The following is a 17701-nucleotide window of genomic DNA, read 5'->3' as shown; positions in this document are numbered from 1 at the left end:
TCTGTGGCCGAAAAAAGAGCTGCTCAGCGACACTGCTAGCGGGAGTTTGGTTGCTTTGGAATACGCCCTTTAAACTCATGAAACGTGCAATGGATTCTGCATCTAATCCGTAAGGATTCTCATTTTGGAGGCACAGATATAATTTCGTGTCTACCCAGTGTTCAAGCCGCGTCCGCTGATCTCGGGGGTGCATCAGCTTGTAGAGGTGACTGCATCCAGTTCAAGAATTCAATACATCTTTGCCTGGAGCCCAAAGGACTTCAAGGCGCCTTCACCCGCGGTTGACTGTATTTCGACCATCCACTCGTAACAGTTTGATGTGCTGTTCGGCCCTGTGACATGTGCTATCTTGAAACCCCACCCTTAACACTTTGAGCCAGTTCGCTGTCAACGGAGTGCCGGTTTAACAGGTAAGACAGGGTACTTAAACCTGCTCATTTCAATTCAGACTACTTCAAACCGACCTTCAATTTTTCCCGAGTGTGACTTGTCTTGTTTTACTACATTCATACCTTTTACACGCTTCAGACTTGTGTTTTTTTTAAATATTTTACCTGCTGCTTGTTTATCTGCTACTCGAGCCAAGCTGCCAGGGGTGATGAAGGTCTCCTTAAAGAATCAGATTTTCTTTCTGGGTCAATTATTTAGGCCTTCTGGCAATTCAGCAACAGCTCTCTCCCCCATAGTCTAGTATCCCCCGATATAACCCCACAAAACACGTGTCGCTCCTTAACGAAAAAGTTCTAATTGGGATAACAAATCGTAGCCACGCCATATCTGGAGTCTAAAAGAAACATGAATAGTTCAATGAAAAAATATTTCTTAACAAGTAATCGGTGCGCAACACTTCTTCCTTAGGCTAGGATCCAAGCAAGGCCTTTCTAGTCTTTCATGCTTCTGGGGCATATAAAATGAGTTTCTCTGAACAAAATGAATATAAGACATGTCTGCAGTTCTGCATAGCACAGTGTGTCAGCTGGTGCTATATTAAAACAATTTTATAATTTTTCAAGATTATCCTGTCCTACCAAGGACACTGAATTGAACACATAACAGTGTAGTCTATTAACTACGCTTCAAGCCCCCATGTGTAAGAAATTAACTCTTTTGAAAGCTGCTCACAATCAAGTTCTTATTCTTTTGAAAAGTGGACGCTTGCAGCCATGCTCTTTTTAATTATTATTAGGTTACCCTCTTCATCCTGCAGTCTTGGTTGCATTAGCACTTTATTCAGTAGCCCTGGTGTTATTCTTTTTCCAATGGCCTGCAAGCACAGCAAACTCCGACACCAGACGTGTACTATGGATACAATTCAAAATCAAATTCCTTAGAGCTTGTTTTCCTTTGTGCGCACATCTGTAAATGGTGCAAAAATACTCCCTAGTGGCTAGCCCCCCGTGTAAATGATTAAACACTCCCATGCTATTTCACCAACATGCGTTTTGCACCAGCGTATTCATTATGGCAGAACGGATGGGAATGTATCTGCAGCCTCTCCTGTAAAACCAAAATGCCTCGGTGGCATTAAAAACATGGATGCAAGTGCACACCGAGTCCCCGGAGACACTTTGTGTATTACAGGTCCTTGTATGCAATACATTTGCATACAAGGTAAGTGCAGGACATTGGTTTCTCTTTTCAGTCTCATACTGAGTGGGCACTCTACAGGCAGCATATGTGTTTTGAGTAAAGTGGTGTTTTGTGCAATGGCATAGAGGGCAGTGGTTTAGAAAAGAGTAGTGTAGAGGGTAGTGGCATAAAGGGGTGCAGAGTAGAGTGGCGCAGCGTAAAGTGGCGCAGCGTAGAATTCAGTGGCAGAGAGTGTACTGTTGCAGAGTAGACTGTCGTAGAGTGCAGTGGTGTATAGTAGAGTGGCTTAGAGAGCAGTGGCAAAGAGCAAAGTGGTGCAGAGTAGAACAGAGTGGCATAGAGTGCAGTTTTGTAGAGTAACATGGTGTGGAGAGCCGTGGCGTGAAGTGTTACAGAGTAGTGGTGCAGAGTGCATTGGAGCAGAACAGATTGACAGAGTGCAGTGGCATAGAATGCACTGGTTTTGAGTAGACTGGCATAGTGAAGTGGTGGAGAGAGTGCATTGGTTTTGAGTAACTTGGCAGAGTGCAGTGGTGTGGAGAGCATTGGTTTTGAATAGATTGGCGCAGAGTCCAATGGCGCAGAGCAGAGTGGCGCTGAGCTTAATGATGCAGAGTGCAGTGGCGCTGAGCAGAGTAGACGGAGTGTTACATGTTCGAGTACAGTGGGGTAGAGTAAAGTGGCATGGAGTGTAGAGTAGATCAGAGCGGTGTAGATTAGAATGGTAGAGTGCACTGAAGAGAAGTGGTACAGAGTAGAGTGCAATGCTGCAGAGCGAAGTGGAGTAAAGGGGAGTGGCGCAGAGAGGAATGGAGTGGAGTGGCAAAGAGGGAAGTGTAGAGGCAAAGAGGGCAGTGGCAAAGAGCACAGTGGTGCATAGTAGAGTGGCATGGTTGAGTGTATTGGCATAGAGTGGTGTAGAGTTGAGCATAGAGTGAAAAGGAATGGAGTGGTGCAGGGTTGAGTGCAGCGACGCAGAGTGGAGCAGCGCAGAGTGAAGTTGCGCACTGCCATTATAGACAACACATCTTCAATTGACATCATCATTACATTTGCACAGACATATAGTTTAGCTGATAAAAGTATCTAACACACAAACAATGTGTGGAAATGTCATCAGCTAGTGTATTGCTTTGATTATATTAAAATATTTGTTTCTACCACACTTCAGAATTACCCAAAAATGTACTTCATTATGATATATTCTGATACATTCTAAAATATCTGCACAGTTCATTTACAGACGTTTACATTTTGTGTGCTAGGGAAAAAATAGGGTTATTAAAAAAACATCACAAGTCTACTCGAGCAATTGTCCAAAAGATGATGTCAAAGAGTGGCACTTATATTCCTTTCGTGGACACGCCTCGATTAGACATGACCTGGGAGCAAAGGTTCCTTAAAGTCTAATGCGTACTACTCACCCCACAATAGCGATCGTCATTAAATATCTGCGGAGGCAGAGGGTTTCCTTGTGCGGGTCTACATTCTTGAGGAATGTTTCTGTACATCCATTGCCTCTGGTCTTCGGACATGGTGATATCTACCTCCTCGAACTCGATCTTGTTACCTTCCAGAAACCGCACCAATTCCTGCTGCCTCTTCTTTATCTAGTGAAGCAAAACAAAGCAATGAGTACAACCCTACATCACAGAGGTCCTCTCTAGGCATCACTTCTCTTTCACGGAAACTCAAAAAAAGAGCCCGTTATACTGTTCATTTAAAGTACAAGCTCACAAGTTAGATGGAGCCCATTCCACCCTGCTCACACCGCACCTTTCCTGAAAAGCAACGCAAAAAGGGAGCTACCCAGCAGGAATAAACAAACGTGCATGGGATATTGAGTTAGCAGTGGTGTAGAGTAAACCAACATGGCGAAAACAAAAATAAACTTGCATGCGAGTCTGATGTGCAAATGAGTGTGAACGAAGGAAAGCAATTGTATAGCCCACTCTACGAGGCCTGGACCAGTCGCCTTAGAGACTGTACAGCCTGAGTCAGAAACACCATTTATGTGAGATCAGTGCACTAGAGGAGACAAGTCCTCAGTGCGATAGATTTTTTAGACCTCTGAACATTGTACCTCAGTAACCAAGTAGACATGGAGTTTATACAGTACATAAACACTTCACAGAAAAAATGTTCTGTCCTGTGTGCATATAGTTTTCACAACTTGATCATTAAAGCAGGAATGTTCACTTATCTCATGAGATACATTCATATGATTAATATTGGACCAAACATTATTACCAACTTGTATACGAGTCAACATCTATTCAAAAGCATACTAAAAACAGCAAATGTGTGAATGGATTTAATGTGCTTGAGTGCCTCCAAGAGGTTGATTGGGTTAAGAAAACGTCAACTAGACTTACTGTAAAGTAACATTTTGGCCTTCTATAATCTTTTGAAACTTACTGTTTATGTCCATAATGGCTAGTAAATGAAGCATCTGATGGTTGTGGATGAGCAGGGGTGCTTGAGGCACTACGAGTGAATGAAAAAGGAAGGCAGGTGTTGAGACTTGGAAGCATCTGTGCTCTCATACGCTACATTGATCCTAGTCTTCCCTCATTACCACAAGAAGCAAAGAATTCTGCAAGTAAAAGATCATTTCTCAGTTCCGTACAGTTCTCCAAAAAACCTTGAGTTGGGTTTGATTTCTTTCGCCTCAACTATTCTGCAGGAGAGTGCTTCCGGTTGGTGGTGGACCAAATACCTGGTCATTGCCTTCTTCATTAAGTGTGTAGGAGCAGTGTCAAGATCACTTCAATCCAGTTTCAAACATTGTACTCAAAAACTTAATGGTACGGATCAGACACCATGCAAGTCTTTTCTCTCACTCCTGACCTATAGTTGCAAGTGAACAAGGTGGTACAATGGAGGATGTCAAAATAGTTTTCCAGTCAAATCTCTAGCTTCAACCATCCATGGCATCGAAGTGTACAATTTAAATATCCCCCACCTTATAACACTCTGACCAGTGTCCCTGCTTTCTGGAGGTGATTTGTGTAGGAAAGTGTACCTTTTCGACATGGTCACTCACACTTGTTGCCTGGTACATGATGTGTCTTTGACTGGAAGTGCACTGGGTCCTGCTAACCAGTTCCCCAGTGCCAGATCTTTCCCCAAAACTGTACAGTTGTGCACCCAATTTGCCAATACCTTTAGCAATTTCTGTAAGTGGTATCCCTGGTACCTAGGTCCTGAAGTACTAAAGAGGGTCTCCAAGGGCTGCAGCACGAATTGTGCCACCCTAGGGGCTCCCTTACCAAACACATGCAGGACTGCCATTGCAGGTTACGTGTTTTGGTGCAGACTAAAGTGAAAACACCACATGACACATAAATATTACATGCAGTGGTAGAAGACATGGCACACTGGGATAAGTCAACTCTGCAGTAGGCCTTACACCCATAAGGCTCGGTGCCTTATATTATATGTGAGTAAATATCTGCATGAGCAGATATGCCCCTGTGCGAGTCAGTTCCATTGCTGCCAGTACAAGTGATCAGAGAAGCCATTTTAACCCATGTGCTGGACACTGGTGAAAACAAATTCCCCAGTTACATGATGGCTTCACTGAAAATAGGGATGCTTGTTGTCAAACATCTTATTCACAAACCCACCTTGATTCCAGTAGTGGATATGTGAGTACATGCACACGCAGGGCACCTTAGAGGTGCCCCTGAAAACCTATCAGACTGGTGTGTTGACTGATTGGCCTCTGCCAGCCTGCCACCCAAGACAGATTCTGACCTCCGAAGGTGAGAGCTTCTGCTCTCAGGAGGTTAGAAACATAACCTGCACAGGAAGAGGGAGTTCACATCTGGTTGACCTGCGGATTAGCATTCTAAGACAGAGGAGCTTAAAAGAAGTCATCCCCTTTGAAATGTGAATCTGGGTCCCCTCACAGGAGAGGAAGCTCACCTTTTTCCAGAGCCCTTTGGCACCTGGACAGGCAGGAAAAGTAGTTAGGTAGGTATGCCCACCCCCCACGCTAGTGCCAATCCTAAGGTGGGCTAACTGAAGTGGACACTACTTTTCAGAGTTGGTCATTGTAAGAAGTTGGTCTGGCATATGCTGTCCACTATTCTAGTGGGCACCTTGCACCAGTCTAAACCTACCATCAATAAGGGTCGTTTGAAGACGACCTATATAGAAAGCTATTCTAGTGGTAGCTGTGGAGAGCAGCCTTCAGGCTAAGCCTTGAAGGAATGTAAAGCAGCTTGTTTACCAGTCTATGATCTTGTAAATGACCAAATGAAAGGAGAAGCACACCAGGTATATATATATAAAATATATGTATTTATTCTAAACACATTCCTCTAGTCTCTTCATGAGGCTAGAAGCAAAAGTACATACAGTAAACTTATTTAGCACACAGTAAACTAGCACAATATAAAGTTAGCCCTAGGGGTGTACAAAACCATATACTAAGAAAGTGGTATAAGAACCACGATAGACAGAGACAAGACCTAGGGCCTGTAAAACCGCTGGGGCCACTATGAACCACCCAAAGTAGTGACACAGGGGACACATGGGGGACGCGTGTAGTGTCTAAACACAGCCCCGAATCACCATTGACTTCTATAGAGAGAGTTAGAGTTCGATTTTTAAAGATTAAGGAAATTTAGAAGTGAACTTGGAGCAAACCCCTTTAGAACTAGGCAGTTCTAGAGTCAATACCCACGGGAGCACCCGAGTACTCTAGTTACCTCACCCAGGGCAGCCGGGTGCATAGGTATCTTTTCGTGTTGGGTTTTGTCGTCGTTTTCTATGGCGAGCTGCTGAAAAATGCTGCAGGAGTCCAAGTGGAAAGTGTCCGGATGGATCCAAGGGTGGATCGGAGATCTGAAGAACCTGAAAGCAGAGGGGACAGAGTCTGGGTCACTAGCCAGTGACCAGGAAGGTGCTGAGCAGATGCCCACCGTTGTCGGGTGATTTCCGGTGCAAAAGGTGAAGCTTAACTCTTCAGTCACGAGGACCAGGAGGAGTCGACGACAACCAGGAGCTGGATTCGAGCTGTCCCACAAAGGATGTCGAGTGCTGCGGCGTCGGTATCCGGATTGGACCCAACAAGCCTTGGCAAGAGCAACCCACGCAGAAAGCAGAGATTGTCTTGGGAGCAGACCAGCATGGTCTGAGGGTCTCACCCTTTGGAGGGGAGTCAGGGGATATCTGGAGCAACCAGGAAAGGCCAAGAAACAAAAGAGTCATCTTTGTGGGGACCCACCAGTCGACGGACTAATGATTGAGAAGGAGCCTCAAGCGTAAATGCTAGAATCGGGCCCACGGAAGACTCATGGAGTGTAGGCCCACAAATCTTCGGTGCAAATGGTGCTCGGGCTTGGACTACAAGTAGCCCAATGCACAAATTCGGGAAAGCTCAGGAAGTCGATGCAGTAGCAAATGTGCACGGTGTCCAGGAGTTCCGGTTCCATGTCACTCGTGAGGGCTGTGGGTCTCAGCTTTGCTGGGATCTCGTGCTGGCCTCGGAGAAGTCTGGAAGTCCGTGTCCTGAGTCACAAATCCATCGGGATCCATCGGGATCCGGCGGGAGCCTTGGAAATGCAGACCGGCAAGATGCTTCTTTAGTGCCTGTTTGAACAGGGGAGTCACTCCTTGACCCCAAGGGAGATCCTTCTGTCTTCTAGTCGAAATAGAATGTTGAAGTTCCAAGATATAAGTTGCAGACTTTCGTCCAGAGTAATCTTAAGTCCTAAGGATTGGGTTCCTATACTTATACTAAGTTTAGGGGTTGGACTTACTCTAGGGTCCCACCTATGGGAGGACCCAGGGAGCGGGTGGGTACACCCCTTTCCCTTTGTCCAGTTTCACACCAGAGCAGGGGCTGAGTGCCCCTGTAACCGGTTTGAACTGGGGTATGCACAGGGACACCAAGTGTGCCCCCAGCACTGAATGAAAAGCAGTCTATGAATGCACCCACCCAGCCCAAATACATTAAAGCCTGTCTGGGAGGTGGTTATACCTCCCTGTGACAGGAAACCTATTGGCCAGGCCTTCCCTGCTGGAGTTTCTTCCAGCAGTAGGAGGTCAGACTCCTGTCTGTGGCTGAATCATCCATTTTGTGATGCTGGGGCTCTTTTAAACTATTACCGGTCAGGTAAGTGTGGACATGTCTTCTCCCTCTAGAAGGGAGAAATTCTACCCCCGCCACCAGGACTGACAGGGGGGGGGGGTAGGATTCCAAAGTGTTTGACACCAAACATAACATTTTTCCTCGCAGCCATTCCAAAGTTAGCATATACCGCAAGGTTATAATGCACTTAAGAGTATATGGTCTGGCTGCATTACAGAACAGCATCAGAGAATAGATTCCAAAAGCTGCAGAGGCGTACTGCTCATGCATGGGCACCCTCTCACACAAAACCAAGCACTCTGCCTTCAGGATTGATAAGGCCTGTCAAAGGAGTGACTTATAGGTTTATATGTGTCAGTGAATAAAGGTAGATATAGGTAACCTATATCTTAGTAAGAGGTGCATGCACCACCTTACCCAGGCTGCAGTAGCAGACCTGCGGTGCCATTTTGGAAGGCTTCCCAGGGGTGGCATAATACATGCTTCAGCCCTTGGTAGGCCTCTGGAGAACCTATGCCCTTAGTACCTAAGGTACCATATACTAGAGACTCACAAGGGTAACCCAGTAACTGATCTGGAGTGTACCTATAGTACATGCAATCAATTTAGAGAGGAAGCAGCTAGGCTGGGGTCCTGAATAGCAGGGCCCCAGCCAGACTAAAGTCGAAAAACAATTTAACTCCAGCAAAAAGTGGAGGCAACCATAGTAAGCAGGTCCTACTCTCCTACAGCCATTTTTGTGACGGCAAACTTAGGAATTTTTGGACAGGATTATGCTCACTTCCCCCAGGAAGTGGTCATATAGGGGGTGTAGTGACCTCAAGGATCAGTAGCCTATTTGCTACTACCCTACAGTCCCCTAATGCTCCTAAATGCAGTATTTTGGAGAGTCCCTGGCACCAGAAAGACAGATCCTGCTGCCCTGAAAGAAAACAGATGTGAGAAAAGTAGCGGAGCAAGTACTGAAGCCCCAGCAACTGACTTGGTGTCTACCATGCCGGCCTGCCGGTCTGCTGCCTTTGACGACACGCCTTAAAGACAACTTGTCCTGCAGCTGCTTAGTCCCCAAAGTTCAGGACTTCACCCAGGAATCAAGACCTCCAGAGAAATACCAGACCTGCTTCTCTGCATGCTGCAGGCACCCAAAGACTCCTGAGAAGACTTTGTGACCAAAGAAGCCAAACGCCTGAAAACATAACTTCACCCGTCACCCCAAGCCAGAATGAAGTGGGTCAACAGTGTCATTGTGGTCCCCAGCCCTTCAGAGACAGAGTCTACAGTATCTTCACCACCAGTAAACTCTAGGTAGCCAGCAGCTCTCCACGTAGTCTCCCTCTACTGCAATTGCTCCCAGTAAGAAAAACCAGACGTCTAAAGACACCTCTGCAACTGTTGCGCCTGGGCCGTGGATAAAACGACAAAAAGCGTCCCTACATCCCCAAGCATAGCGAGGCCTGAGCCCCCTGTTGGTTTCGTCCGACTGGCCTCCCAGTCAAGGTCTGCAGCCTCTTTATGCAAAGACTAATCCCCCTAGAGTAATATTTGAAACCTGAAGGTATTTTGAACCCCTGCACCTGGCAGCCCGAGTGCCGCTGGTGGTGTTCTGCTGGTGCAGTCTTGGATCTTGCCCACTACTCATCTTAACTCCTGGAGACTGGTCCCATAAGTAGCTGTACTGTACCTGAATGCTGCACTTGCTCTTCCTCCCATAGGATAACATTGCAGCTTCTGAAATTTGCAGTAAGTGTTGACTTTTTAAATTCAAAAGTATTTCCATTGAAAAACGTACTTATCGGAACCAATTGCTTCTGGTGTGTATATATATATATATATATATATATATATATATATATATATATATATATATATATCCGAAGAAACAAAGCAGGGTCCTGCTGGGATCCTCCCTCCCATGTCAGGTGGCGCAAGTAATTAGGCAGACCACTAGAGCCGAATCAAGTAATAAATCCAGGGTTGCCTCAAAGCAATGAATTGCGCACTCAGGAATCCGTTTCAAAGGTAATTTTATTATTCACAGTTCACACGCTATGCGTTTCGACACAACTTGTGTCTTGGTCACACGTCTATATATGCGTTATTTCTATAAATTGGTATGGATGTCCTTACTGAGTCGCGTGGCTCACTTATCAACTATTGTGGGTTTTTGTGAATGTCACACCCTTTTGATAAGCCTAAGGCTGCTCGACCAATCTACCCCCCAAGAAGAGCACCTTGAGATTGCTACAGCAAGCCCCTGTCTACTTTTAATGGAACTTATAAACAAAAGGATCCACTCAAGGGAGAGTACAATGGATGATGTTTGATCATGAGTCAAGGGGATCCAGTGCTAATTGCACTGTATACCAGGGTGCGACCTCGTATGATCGTCCCCCTCGCGGCTCCGTAGATCTGTGTACCCGGCAAACAAGGCTTATTACATTTTTCTACTCCTATGATGCTAGGTACTTTTTAACATTCACTTATCACTCACTCATGACCCTACCTCTCACACTACACATAGTGATAACATCAGTGCTCACGCGCATCCGCTGGTAGTAGCACGCTGCGTTCCGTACCGGGACGCGAAGACCCCTATGATGAAGCATGACACGAAGTGCCCTTTTGGTGCGTGAGGAATATTTAAGAAACATGATGTGCTTCCCACCAATATAGGAAACACACTTGACCCATGATCAAACATCATCCATTGTAATCTCCCTTGGGTGGATCCTTTTGTTTATAAGTTAATGTAAGGGGTGGCTGAATCCACCACAGGTGTTACTGTAGGACACCGACTCTCCACTCCCTCCTTTGTTTTTTTCTGTTCTCACTTTTAATGGAACCCCTGGACTCTTTGCACGATATATCTCATTTTGATATATCATAAAGAGCCAGCTTCCTATAATTTGCATGACTTCGCATACAATCTTAGCAAAGAGCATGGACATGTAGTTTCTCATCTGTACTTGTAGCACTCCATTGAGGTAGAGTTCACAACCCAGAAGCGGAAACTTCAATACAGTTTTCTGAAAAGCAAATAAGCAGTAATGTTTCAGAAGATTGTGAAACAATGCAGCTTTCAGTTTCTAGATGTTTGGGGCGGGGGGAGGACAGAGTAGACAATGAGGGGACTAGATAGGCTTCATGTGCCAAATTTAGTACAGCTTTTTCACTACAATATCTTTATCTTCACTTTGCAGGAAAAGGAAGTAGTAAAAATAAAATGTATCCTGTTGCACGGTTCCAACTATACCAAATAACATTATTCAACACAAATGCATTCCATTCCCAGTTTTCAGACTCCGCCCGGTGTTTACTGTGATGGGGCCGCCAGGTGAAACAAGCGCCAAAAAACATCGCGCTAGGACGCGCCATCTGTTGCCGCTATAGCGCTCATAAGCACCATCGCCCTTCAGCAGCATGGGACGCTTGCAAGTCATGCCCAAGCACGTGCCCAGGCCAAGAGCGGGCCTGCCTTTGCCCGTCATTGACCGGAGAAGGCCACGCTGGGTCACCCCAGTTTAGCCCAATATAAAATACCGTTGATACTTTTTTCTGGGATTTGTCCAAGGCTGTATTCTTCTTTTAATATGGGAAAACGTAAAGCCTCTGCTACTCTCTCGTTAGACGTGCCAGGTACTACTTTGAATTGCTTTTTGCATCGGGCGTTGGGAATGATTAGTAAGGAGAGGAGTTGGGGAGAGGGGTTGGTCTAACGGCTAGGGCGGTCAACCTCGAACCTGGGGAACTGGCTCGAGTCTCGGCAATGATGCTGAACATACTGTAATTCTGGGCAAATCACAATCTGACAAAAATGAATGTGTCCTCATGTGCAACTGGTGCTATGTAAAAGGGCTCCGATACCCAATATTTTCGGGTCAAGTTTGCACTATGTAAAACTCCGTTAAAAAAAAGAAAATGAGACTGAACTGGCCGAACTAAGTTTCTCCCCCTCGTTGCCACTTGATTAGCAGACTTTGCCTGAGGTAATCCGGGTTGATGAGGGCCCAGATTCAAGTACGTCAGAGGGGGGGCTAGGTGCCTCCAACATCTTACTTGGCCTTGATAATACCCCTGTTGCAGAGACAATTCCAACCACAAATTCATCCCACTGGCACTAAAACAAGGGGTCAAGCAGGAAATGGGGAGAGAGCTGAGAGGGGGACAAATCAAAGAGACAGTGCCCAGGCCCTTCAACTCTACTACAAAGCCCAGGCCCCAATGTCAATCAATCAATCTATTTGTAAAGCGCGCTACTTGCCCGTGAGGGTTTCAAGGTGCTGAGGGGAGGGAGGATGCTGCTACTGTTCGAATAGCCAGGTCTTGAGGAGTCTCCTGAAGGTCAGTAGGTCCTGCGTCCGCTGTAGGTGGAGGGGGAGGGTGTTCCATGTCTTGTCGGCAAGGTGGGAGAAGGATCTGCCGCCGGTGGTTGCTCTTTGGATGCGGGGGATAGTGGCGAGGGAGTGGCTGGCGGAGCGGAGCTTGTGGGTGAGGGTGTAGAAGCTGAGGCGGCAGTTGAGGTACGTTGGTCCAGTGTTGGAGTGCTTTGTGTGCGTGGGTGAGGAGCTTGAAGGTTATCCTCTTGTTAATGGGGAGCCAGTGTAGGTCTTTCAGGTGACCTACCTGTCTTGAGGAAGTACAGAGAAGGAGCCCCAAGGTTAATGGAGGATGCTTTTAATAGAGTCCTGGCATCTCGGACGGGCGCTCTGAGCCTGATTTTGGCCCTCCTAGAGAAAACACTGACTAATCTGAACTTTACCCTTGTAGTGTATCCACCTACTGCAGTGCCTCTTGATGACCCCCAAATGGCCCTCATCACCCAATTCGTTGCCTGCACTAGTAGAGCTCACCACTCTTCATCCAAAAGTTTATCAAAATGGGGGGGCGGGTGAAGGGAGGGGAATAGTCGAACCGCGGGGGGGCGGAATAGTAAGGTCACGGAGAGGGATCCAATCCCATGGTAGACCAGAAGAGAGAGAAAAGGCTTCGGAGCAAGCTAAAGGGCCTTATGATTCCCTGAGTCATAGGTAGGACACCTTCCAGGAGCTTCCTATAATGCAATTGTCCCCACAGGCCACACCCCTTTGTTCTGGTCCTTTCAGTTGATCAACCTATGCTAATCTGACCATGAAACCTCAACTTGGGGCTGTGATTTCTTCCTGCTTTTTACAACTCAAGAAAATAAGAAAATCTGCGAACTTCTATCCTTTGAGGCTTTATGCAGGTTGTCATTGCACTAGCTCCTTGTAGGCTAGATCATGCTAATTCCCTGTATCTGGGTCTGCTTAAACCACATACTTCAATTAGCTTCAAAGTCAAGTAGATAGGCTGCTGCTCCATCAACTTCGTATTTGGCACATCAACCCCTTACTGAGGAATCAGCACCGACTGCCCCGTAGAACAGCGCTCCATCTGTAAGGCAGGGTGCCTTATTTTTAAATTACTCCAGTCTGGTTTCCCGCTTTTGTTTCTGCCCACAAAACAAAAATATAACCCCCATGCCTAACCGAAGGTCCTTGCAGGCTAATCTTACCTTTAAGAAAAAAAAAAGGAAAAAAAAGGACACTCTGTTGCTCCAGGTTTGCGGTACAGGCTCCCTGCATCTGGAATCCTTATCCTTCAGAAATCAGGTTCACCTCCAGTTATACTGCATTTAGGAAACTCCGTAAGAGTGTCTCTTTAGGCTGGCATACGAGTAACATTCTGTTGAATTCTAGGTTTCAGTTACCTTAGTGCCATGAAACCGATCGGTGAATGTGAGCTCTAGGAATAATTTGTACTTAACACTTGAGAATTAAGAACAACTACTAAATAATGTGGTGCACTCAATAAACGACAGGCTGGGAGGCTCTGGGCAACTCCATAGTCGGATCAATTTTGTTCGTAAAGTCTCATGTGTAAGGAAACCATCCCAAATCCGACAGCAATGACTATCATTTTTAATTTTAAGAATAGAGCAGGTACCAAGGACATTTTGACAAGGCTCAACTTTTCTGTGTCTGTGCCATCTGCAATTGAGGCACTCCCTTGGGGCTTTTTCTACAGACCAACTGGAAAATTCTCCCAGTGCCCACTAATTTCTCTCATCCTATGACTGTCACAAATAGATTTATGCACATCTCACAACTAGATCAGCTGGATTTACTTTCAAATCAGGCCACTGCCCCCAGCCAGGCAAGTCGCTCAAACATCAACTGTAGAATAGATAGCTTCCGACCTATTACACCAAACATAACTACTTTCACTGAGAGAGGCATCCCAGGAAATAATCTTGAGAATGGTGAAGGCAAAACCATAATGCTAGCTTCAAGGAATGTGGATGGTCTCGCAAACAAGCTGATAAATCTAGATTGGCTAAACTACATTAAACATTATGCAGTACTTTGCTTGCAGGAAACCTGGCTCACAGACACTGTGTCCAATGATGGTTTTGTTACCTATTTTACATCTGCCACACAAGGATCCATAGAAAACACAACAACATGATGGATGGAGTACTGACACTTTTCAATGATCATGCCACCCCAGTTTGGACCCTGCCATATGCAAATCAGTCTTGACACTGCTCCTCATGAGAACAGTCCAGCCCGAACTGCCAATCCAGGTCCTCCGTGGACCGGAAACAAGCATCCTGTGCCCATTTTGGGGGTATCACCCTTTATGAACCAGGCTGGCTTGGATTCAGTGGCACAGACAGTTAGGGACCCACATCTGGGCATACTCTTAGCCACTTAGGGCGAACATAGCAACCACAACAAGATGATGGTCTGAGTGCTGAAACCTTTCAAGAGATCTGGGTTAAATCCATTGTTCTTTTGCTCACCATGCCACCGCAGTTTGGACCCAGACATATGCAAACCACATGGGAACAGTCCAGATCCATAAGCAAGGCTGAGGGTGGACTTTTTACATTGGTCTCCCTTACTTTCCTGGGCCAGGTCATATAGACGAGCCTGAGTTCTCCACACTATCAACTTATTCTGATAAACTGTCTAACAAAGCCGATGCTTTTGATAAATTATTTAACAACAATGTTTTTGACTCAAGTAATATTATGGCAAAACTACTGCACAAGGACAGAGCTAGGCATAAGCAACAAAAAGGGAAGTTATGTGATTGTGTAGAAGGGGTATTTCAACACAAAACACTGTCATTTGCCATCAGCTGAGTCGTGCGGGCTGGTGGGTGATGACGGGGATCCCATCACCTATTTTATTCATAGCCCATTTGGAGATTAACATCATTTGGTATTTCTAAATGAGATTTTAACAATTGCTTTTCACTCTCTGATCACTGATCCAATTATTACCCCAGCTTTTTTCGGGAGGGGCTGTTTCTAGATTAAATGATTTTATCCTTCTTTAAGGAAACTTGAGAATGGGTAGTTGACTACATCCTATTGGATACCCCCTTAGTGATCATAGGCTTATAGCCATATCAATTCACAGAGTTTTTTTGCAAATAGGCAGCAGGGGGTCAATCCTTTACCACTGACCTATCCGAACAATAAAGGGGTGATTATGAGTTGGGTAAATGTTGACAATGATCTTTTTTGATCAGTTCTAATGGGTTCAAAGTATTCAGATTTTTTGCTGCGCCTTGGTGAAAACATCAATGGGGGGCTGCGTTAATTAATAGCTTTTATCTGTGGTCCAGCACCTGACAAGCTCACAGTCTCAATTATACATTACAATAGGAAGTAAGTTAAATGGTTTGTCTCCAACTGCACAAAGGCTCAGAATCCACTGTTGGTAGCACTCAAAGTAGCCCCTAGGAATTTAGAGAGGGTGTGTACTTGCAGGAAGTTGTATTAGAAAGTGTTAAGGACCCAGAAAAAGATAATCCGCCAGAAAGCTTAACACACCTTAGTACTGACCAGTGACATTAAAAATACTAAAACCTTTTTGCAGATGGTGAATCGCAATCATTTTGCGAAAGGCCAGGAGTCATGGCTTCACACAGTGATTTAACCATAGTTCTGGCTCACTCCCTTTACTCAATTATATTCAGGCCCTACCTTTATGGAAGGTTTTATTCCCACTGAGACAGTGGCAATTTCATCAAGAACTTCTCCAGCTTCTTTTTCCCTATCCTTGTCCTTTCCTACGCCACTCCCAGTGCCGGAGATAGAACTGAGTGATGTGATAGACGCAACCAGTAGATGCCCTGTTTGGAAAGCCCCTGGGCCGGATGGATACCAGCTGACTTCTTTAAGGCAAATACGCCTTTGTGAGCTTCCCTCCTGCAACTTATGGGGCTAGTGTCTGAGGATTTACTGACCAACCTGGGTTGGAGAGGGTTGAAAACGGTTTTGTTAAAAGATAGCTGGCTGTGTCAAAATCCACTAGCACTTAAATTTGTCGCTTTGAAAACTGGACTAAGGTATATTAATGACATTGTTAAGCAGCAACCACTTTTGTTATGGCTCAAGGTCTGAACTATGTGTGTAACTTCTTTTAATCTGGTTGTTTCTGCAGACAGTCTAAAGCTGGCGCAATGCACAGGACTCACTACTCCACCTCACCCTGCTAGTTAATGAGCCACATGGCGGACCTGTACCCATTTCCCCTATTTGGAGGAGAGGAAAACCATTAGTGGCAAGCAAATTGACTGCAACTCCAACAGTTTGATGTGGAGGTTGTTTCCGCCAGAAACCAGGGTCTTCTGATCTCCAGCTCTCCCAGATGGCCTCCCCAACCCAGCAATAAGGAATCTGTCATAACAGTTAGTTCTGGGTGAGGAAAGGAAAGGAATCTGCTGCCGGTCCAACTGACGTCCCGCAACCACTACCACAGATATTTTGCAGTGCCTCCAACACCTCAATGGAACTGAGAGTATAACTTGGTGCTGACCCCACGGAGACTTCAGGTTCCACTGCAGAGCCCACATGTGCCATCTGGCATAATCCACTAGCAGGATGCAAGGAACCTCAGATCCGCTCTCACTGAGACCCAGGACAAAGGTTGAAACATCAGGATAATAGCCCGAATATACCAGACTTGTTGAGGCAAAGGGAAGACTTGAAACAACACCATGTCCAAGGTGGCTACGATGAAAGAGAATCTCTGTGAAGGAGTCAGTTGTGATATCAGCACATTCATGGTAAATCCCAGGGATGTAAACAGATTGGCCGCCATCTGGAGATGATGGAGGTGAGCCAACCTTTAGCAACAAGTCGACAAGGAATGAGAAGACTGATATTCACAACCTCCTCAGATGGACAGCGACCACCACCATCACTTTCATGAATACCCAAGGGGCACTGGTGAAGTCAAAGAGCTGAAAGTGGTTGTGGCCTACCTGAAACCATAAAGAGCATCTGTGGGATTGCAGGACAGGGGTGTGGAAATAAGCATCCTGCAAATCAAATGTCACCATTCAGTCACCTGGATCCAGGGCAGACAGAACTTAGGCAGAGGTAAGCATCTTTATAAGGAAGTGCCTCTTTTTTCCATGATCACCCCCAAGTTTCTGGACTGATGCTGCTGTTTTTTTTACTTTAAAGGTGCACTGAGGCCTGCCAAACAGACCTCGATGCCTGTGCTGGAACCCTTAAAAAGTCTGATTGGTTCAACCACATTTGGTGTAAGTTAGCTTACTTATACGTCACTAGTATATCGTACCAGGGATACCCTGGGCCTGTAAGTCAAAGTATCTCTCATGGATTACAGCACTTAATGAACCACGATAAGGGTGACAAAGCAAAGAATGACTCTCAGCCCGCCATTGCTGGCTGACAGCAGTTTCAAACTAACTTGCCTTTGCCATTTAAAGAAATGTCATTCCTAAGGTAGGCGTACTAAGCCCTAAACACAGGGAGCATTGTAATAAAATTTTGGACACATAGTTTTGAACCTTACATGTCTTGACAAAAAAAAAACCCTGCACTGTGGAAAGGCTAATAGACCCATTGGCGAGTACGCAGTTACATGCTGATAACTCAGTAGTGCTAACTTCTGAATGAGACTACTAAATATGACTTTTCAAGGTATCAAAAGAAACGGTGAA

The 17701-nt window shown here is 45.6% G+C and overlaps 1 protein-coding gene across 3 annotated transcripts in view; it reads right to left on the bottom strand.

Moving 5' to 3' along the window:
- The window catches only part of SH3BGRL2 (SH3 domain binding glutamate rich protein like 2), a 267685-nt gene that overhangs the window by 135977 nt on the left and 114007 nt on the right, over positions 1-17701 (bottom strand). For all 3 annotated transcript variants that reach the window (XM_078648111.1, XM_078648113.1, XM_078648112.1), the window contains one exon: positions 3015-3200. In XM_078648111.1, the coding sequence (XP_078504237.1) occupies positions 3015-3200 (186 nt within the window). The remainder of the gene's footprint in view (positions 1-3014; positions 3201-17701) is intronic.

Source organism: Lissotriton helveticus, chromosome 6, assembly GCF_964261635.1.
Source record: "Lissotriton helveticus chromosome 6, aLisHel1.1, whole genome shotgun sequence".
Lineage (NCBI taxonomy): Eukaryota > Metazoa > Chordata > Amphibia > Caudata > Salamandridae > Lissotriton > Lissotriton helveticus.
This window is presented reverse-complemented; position numbering and strand designations above follow the sequence as displayed.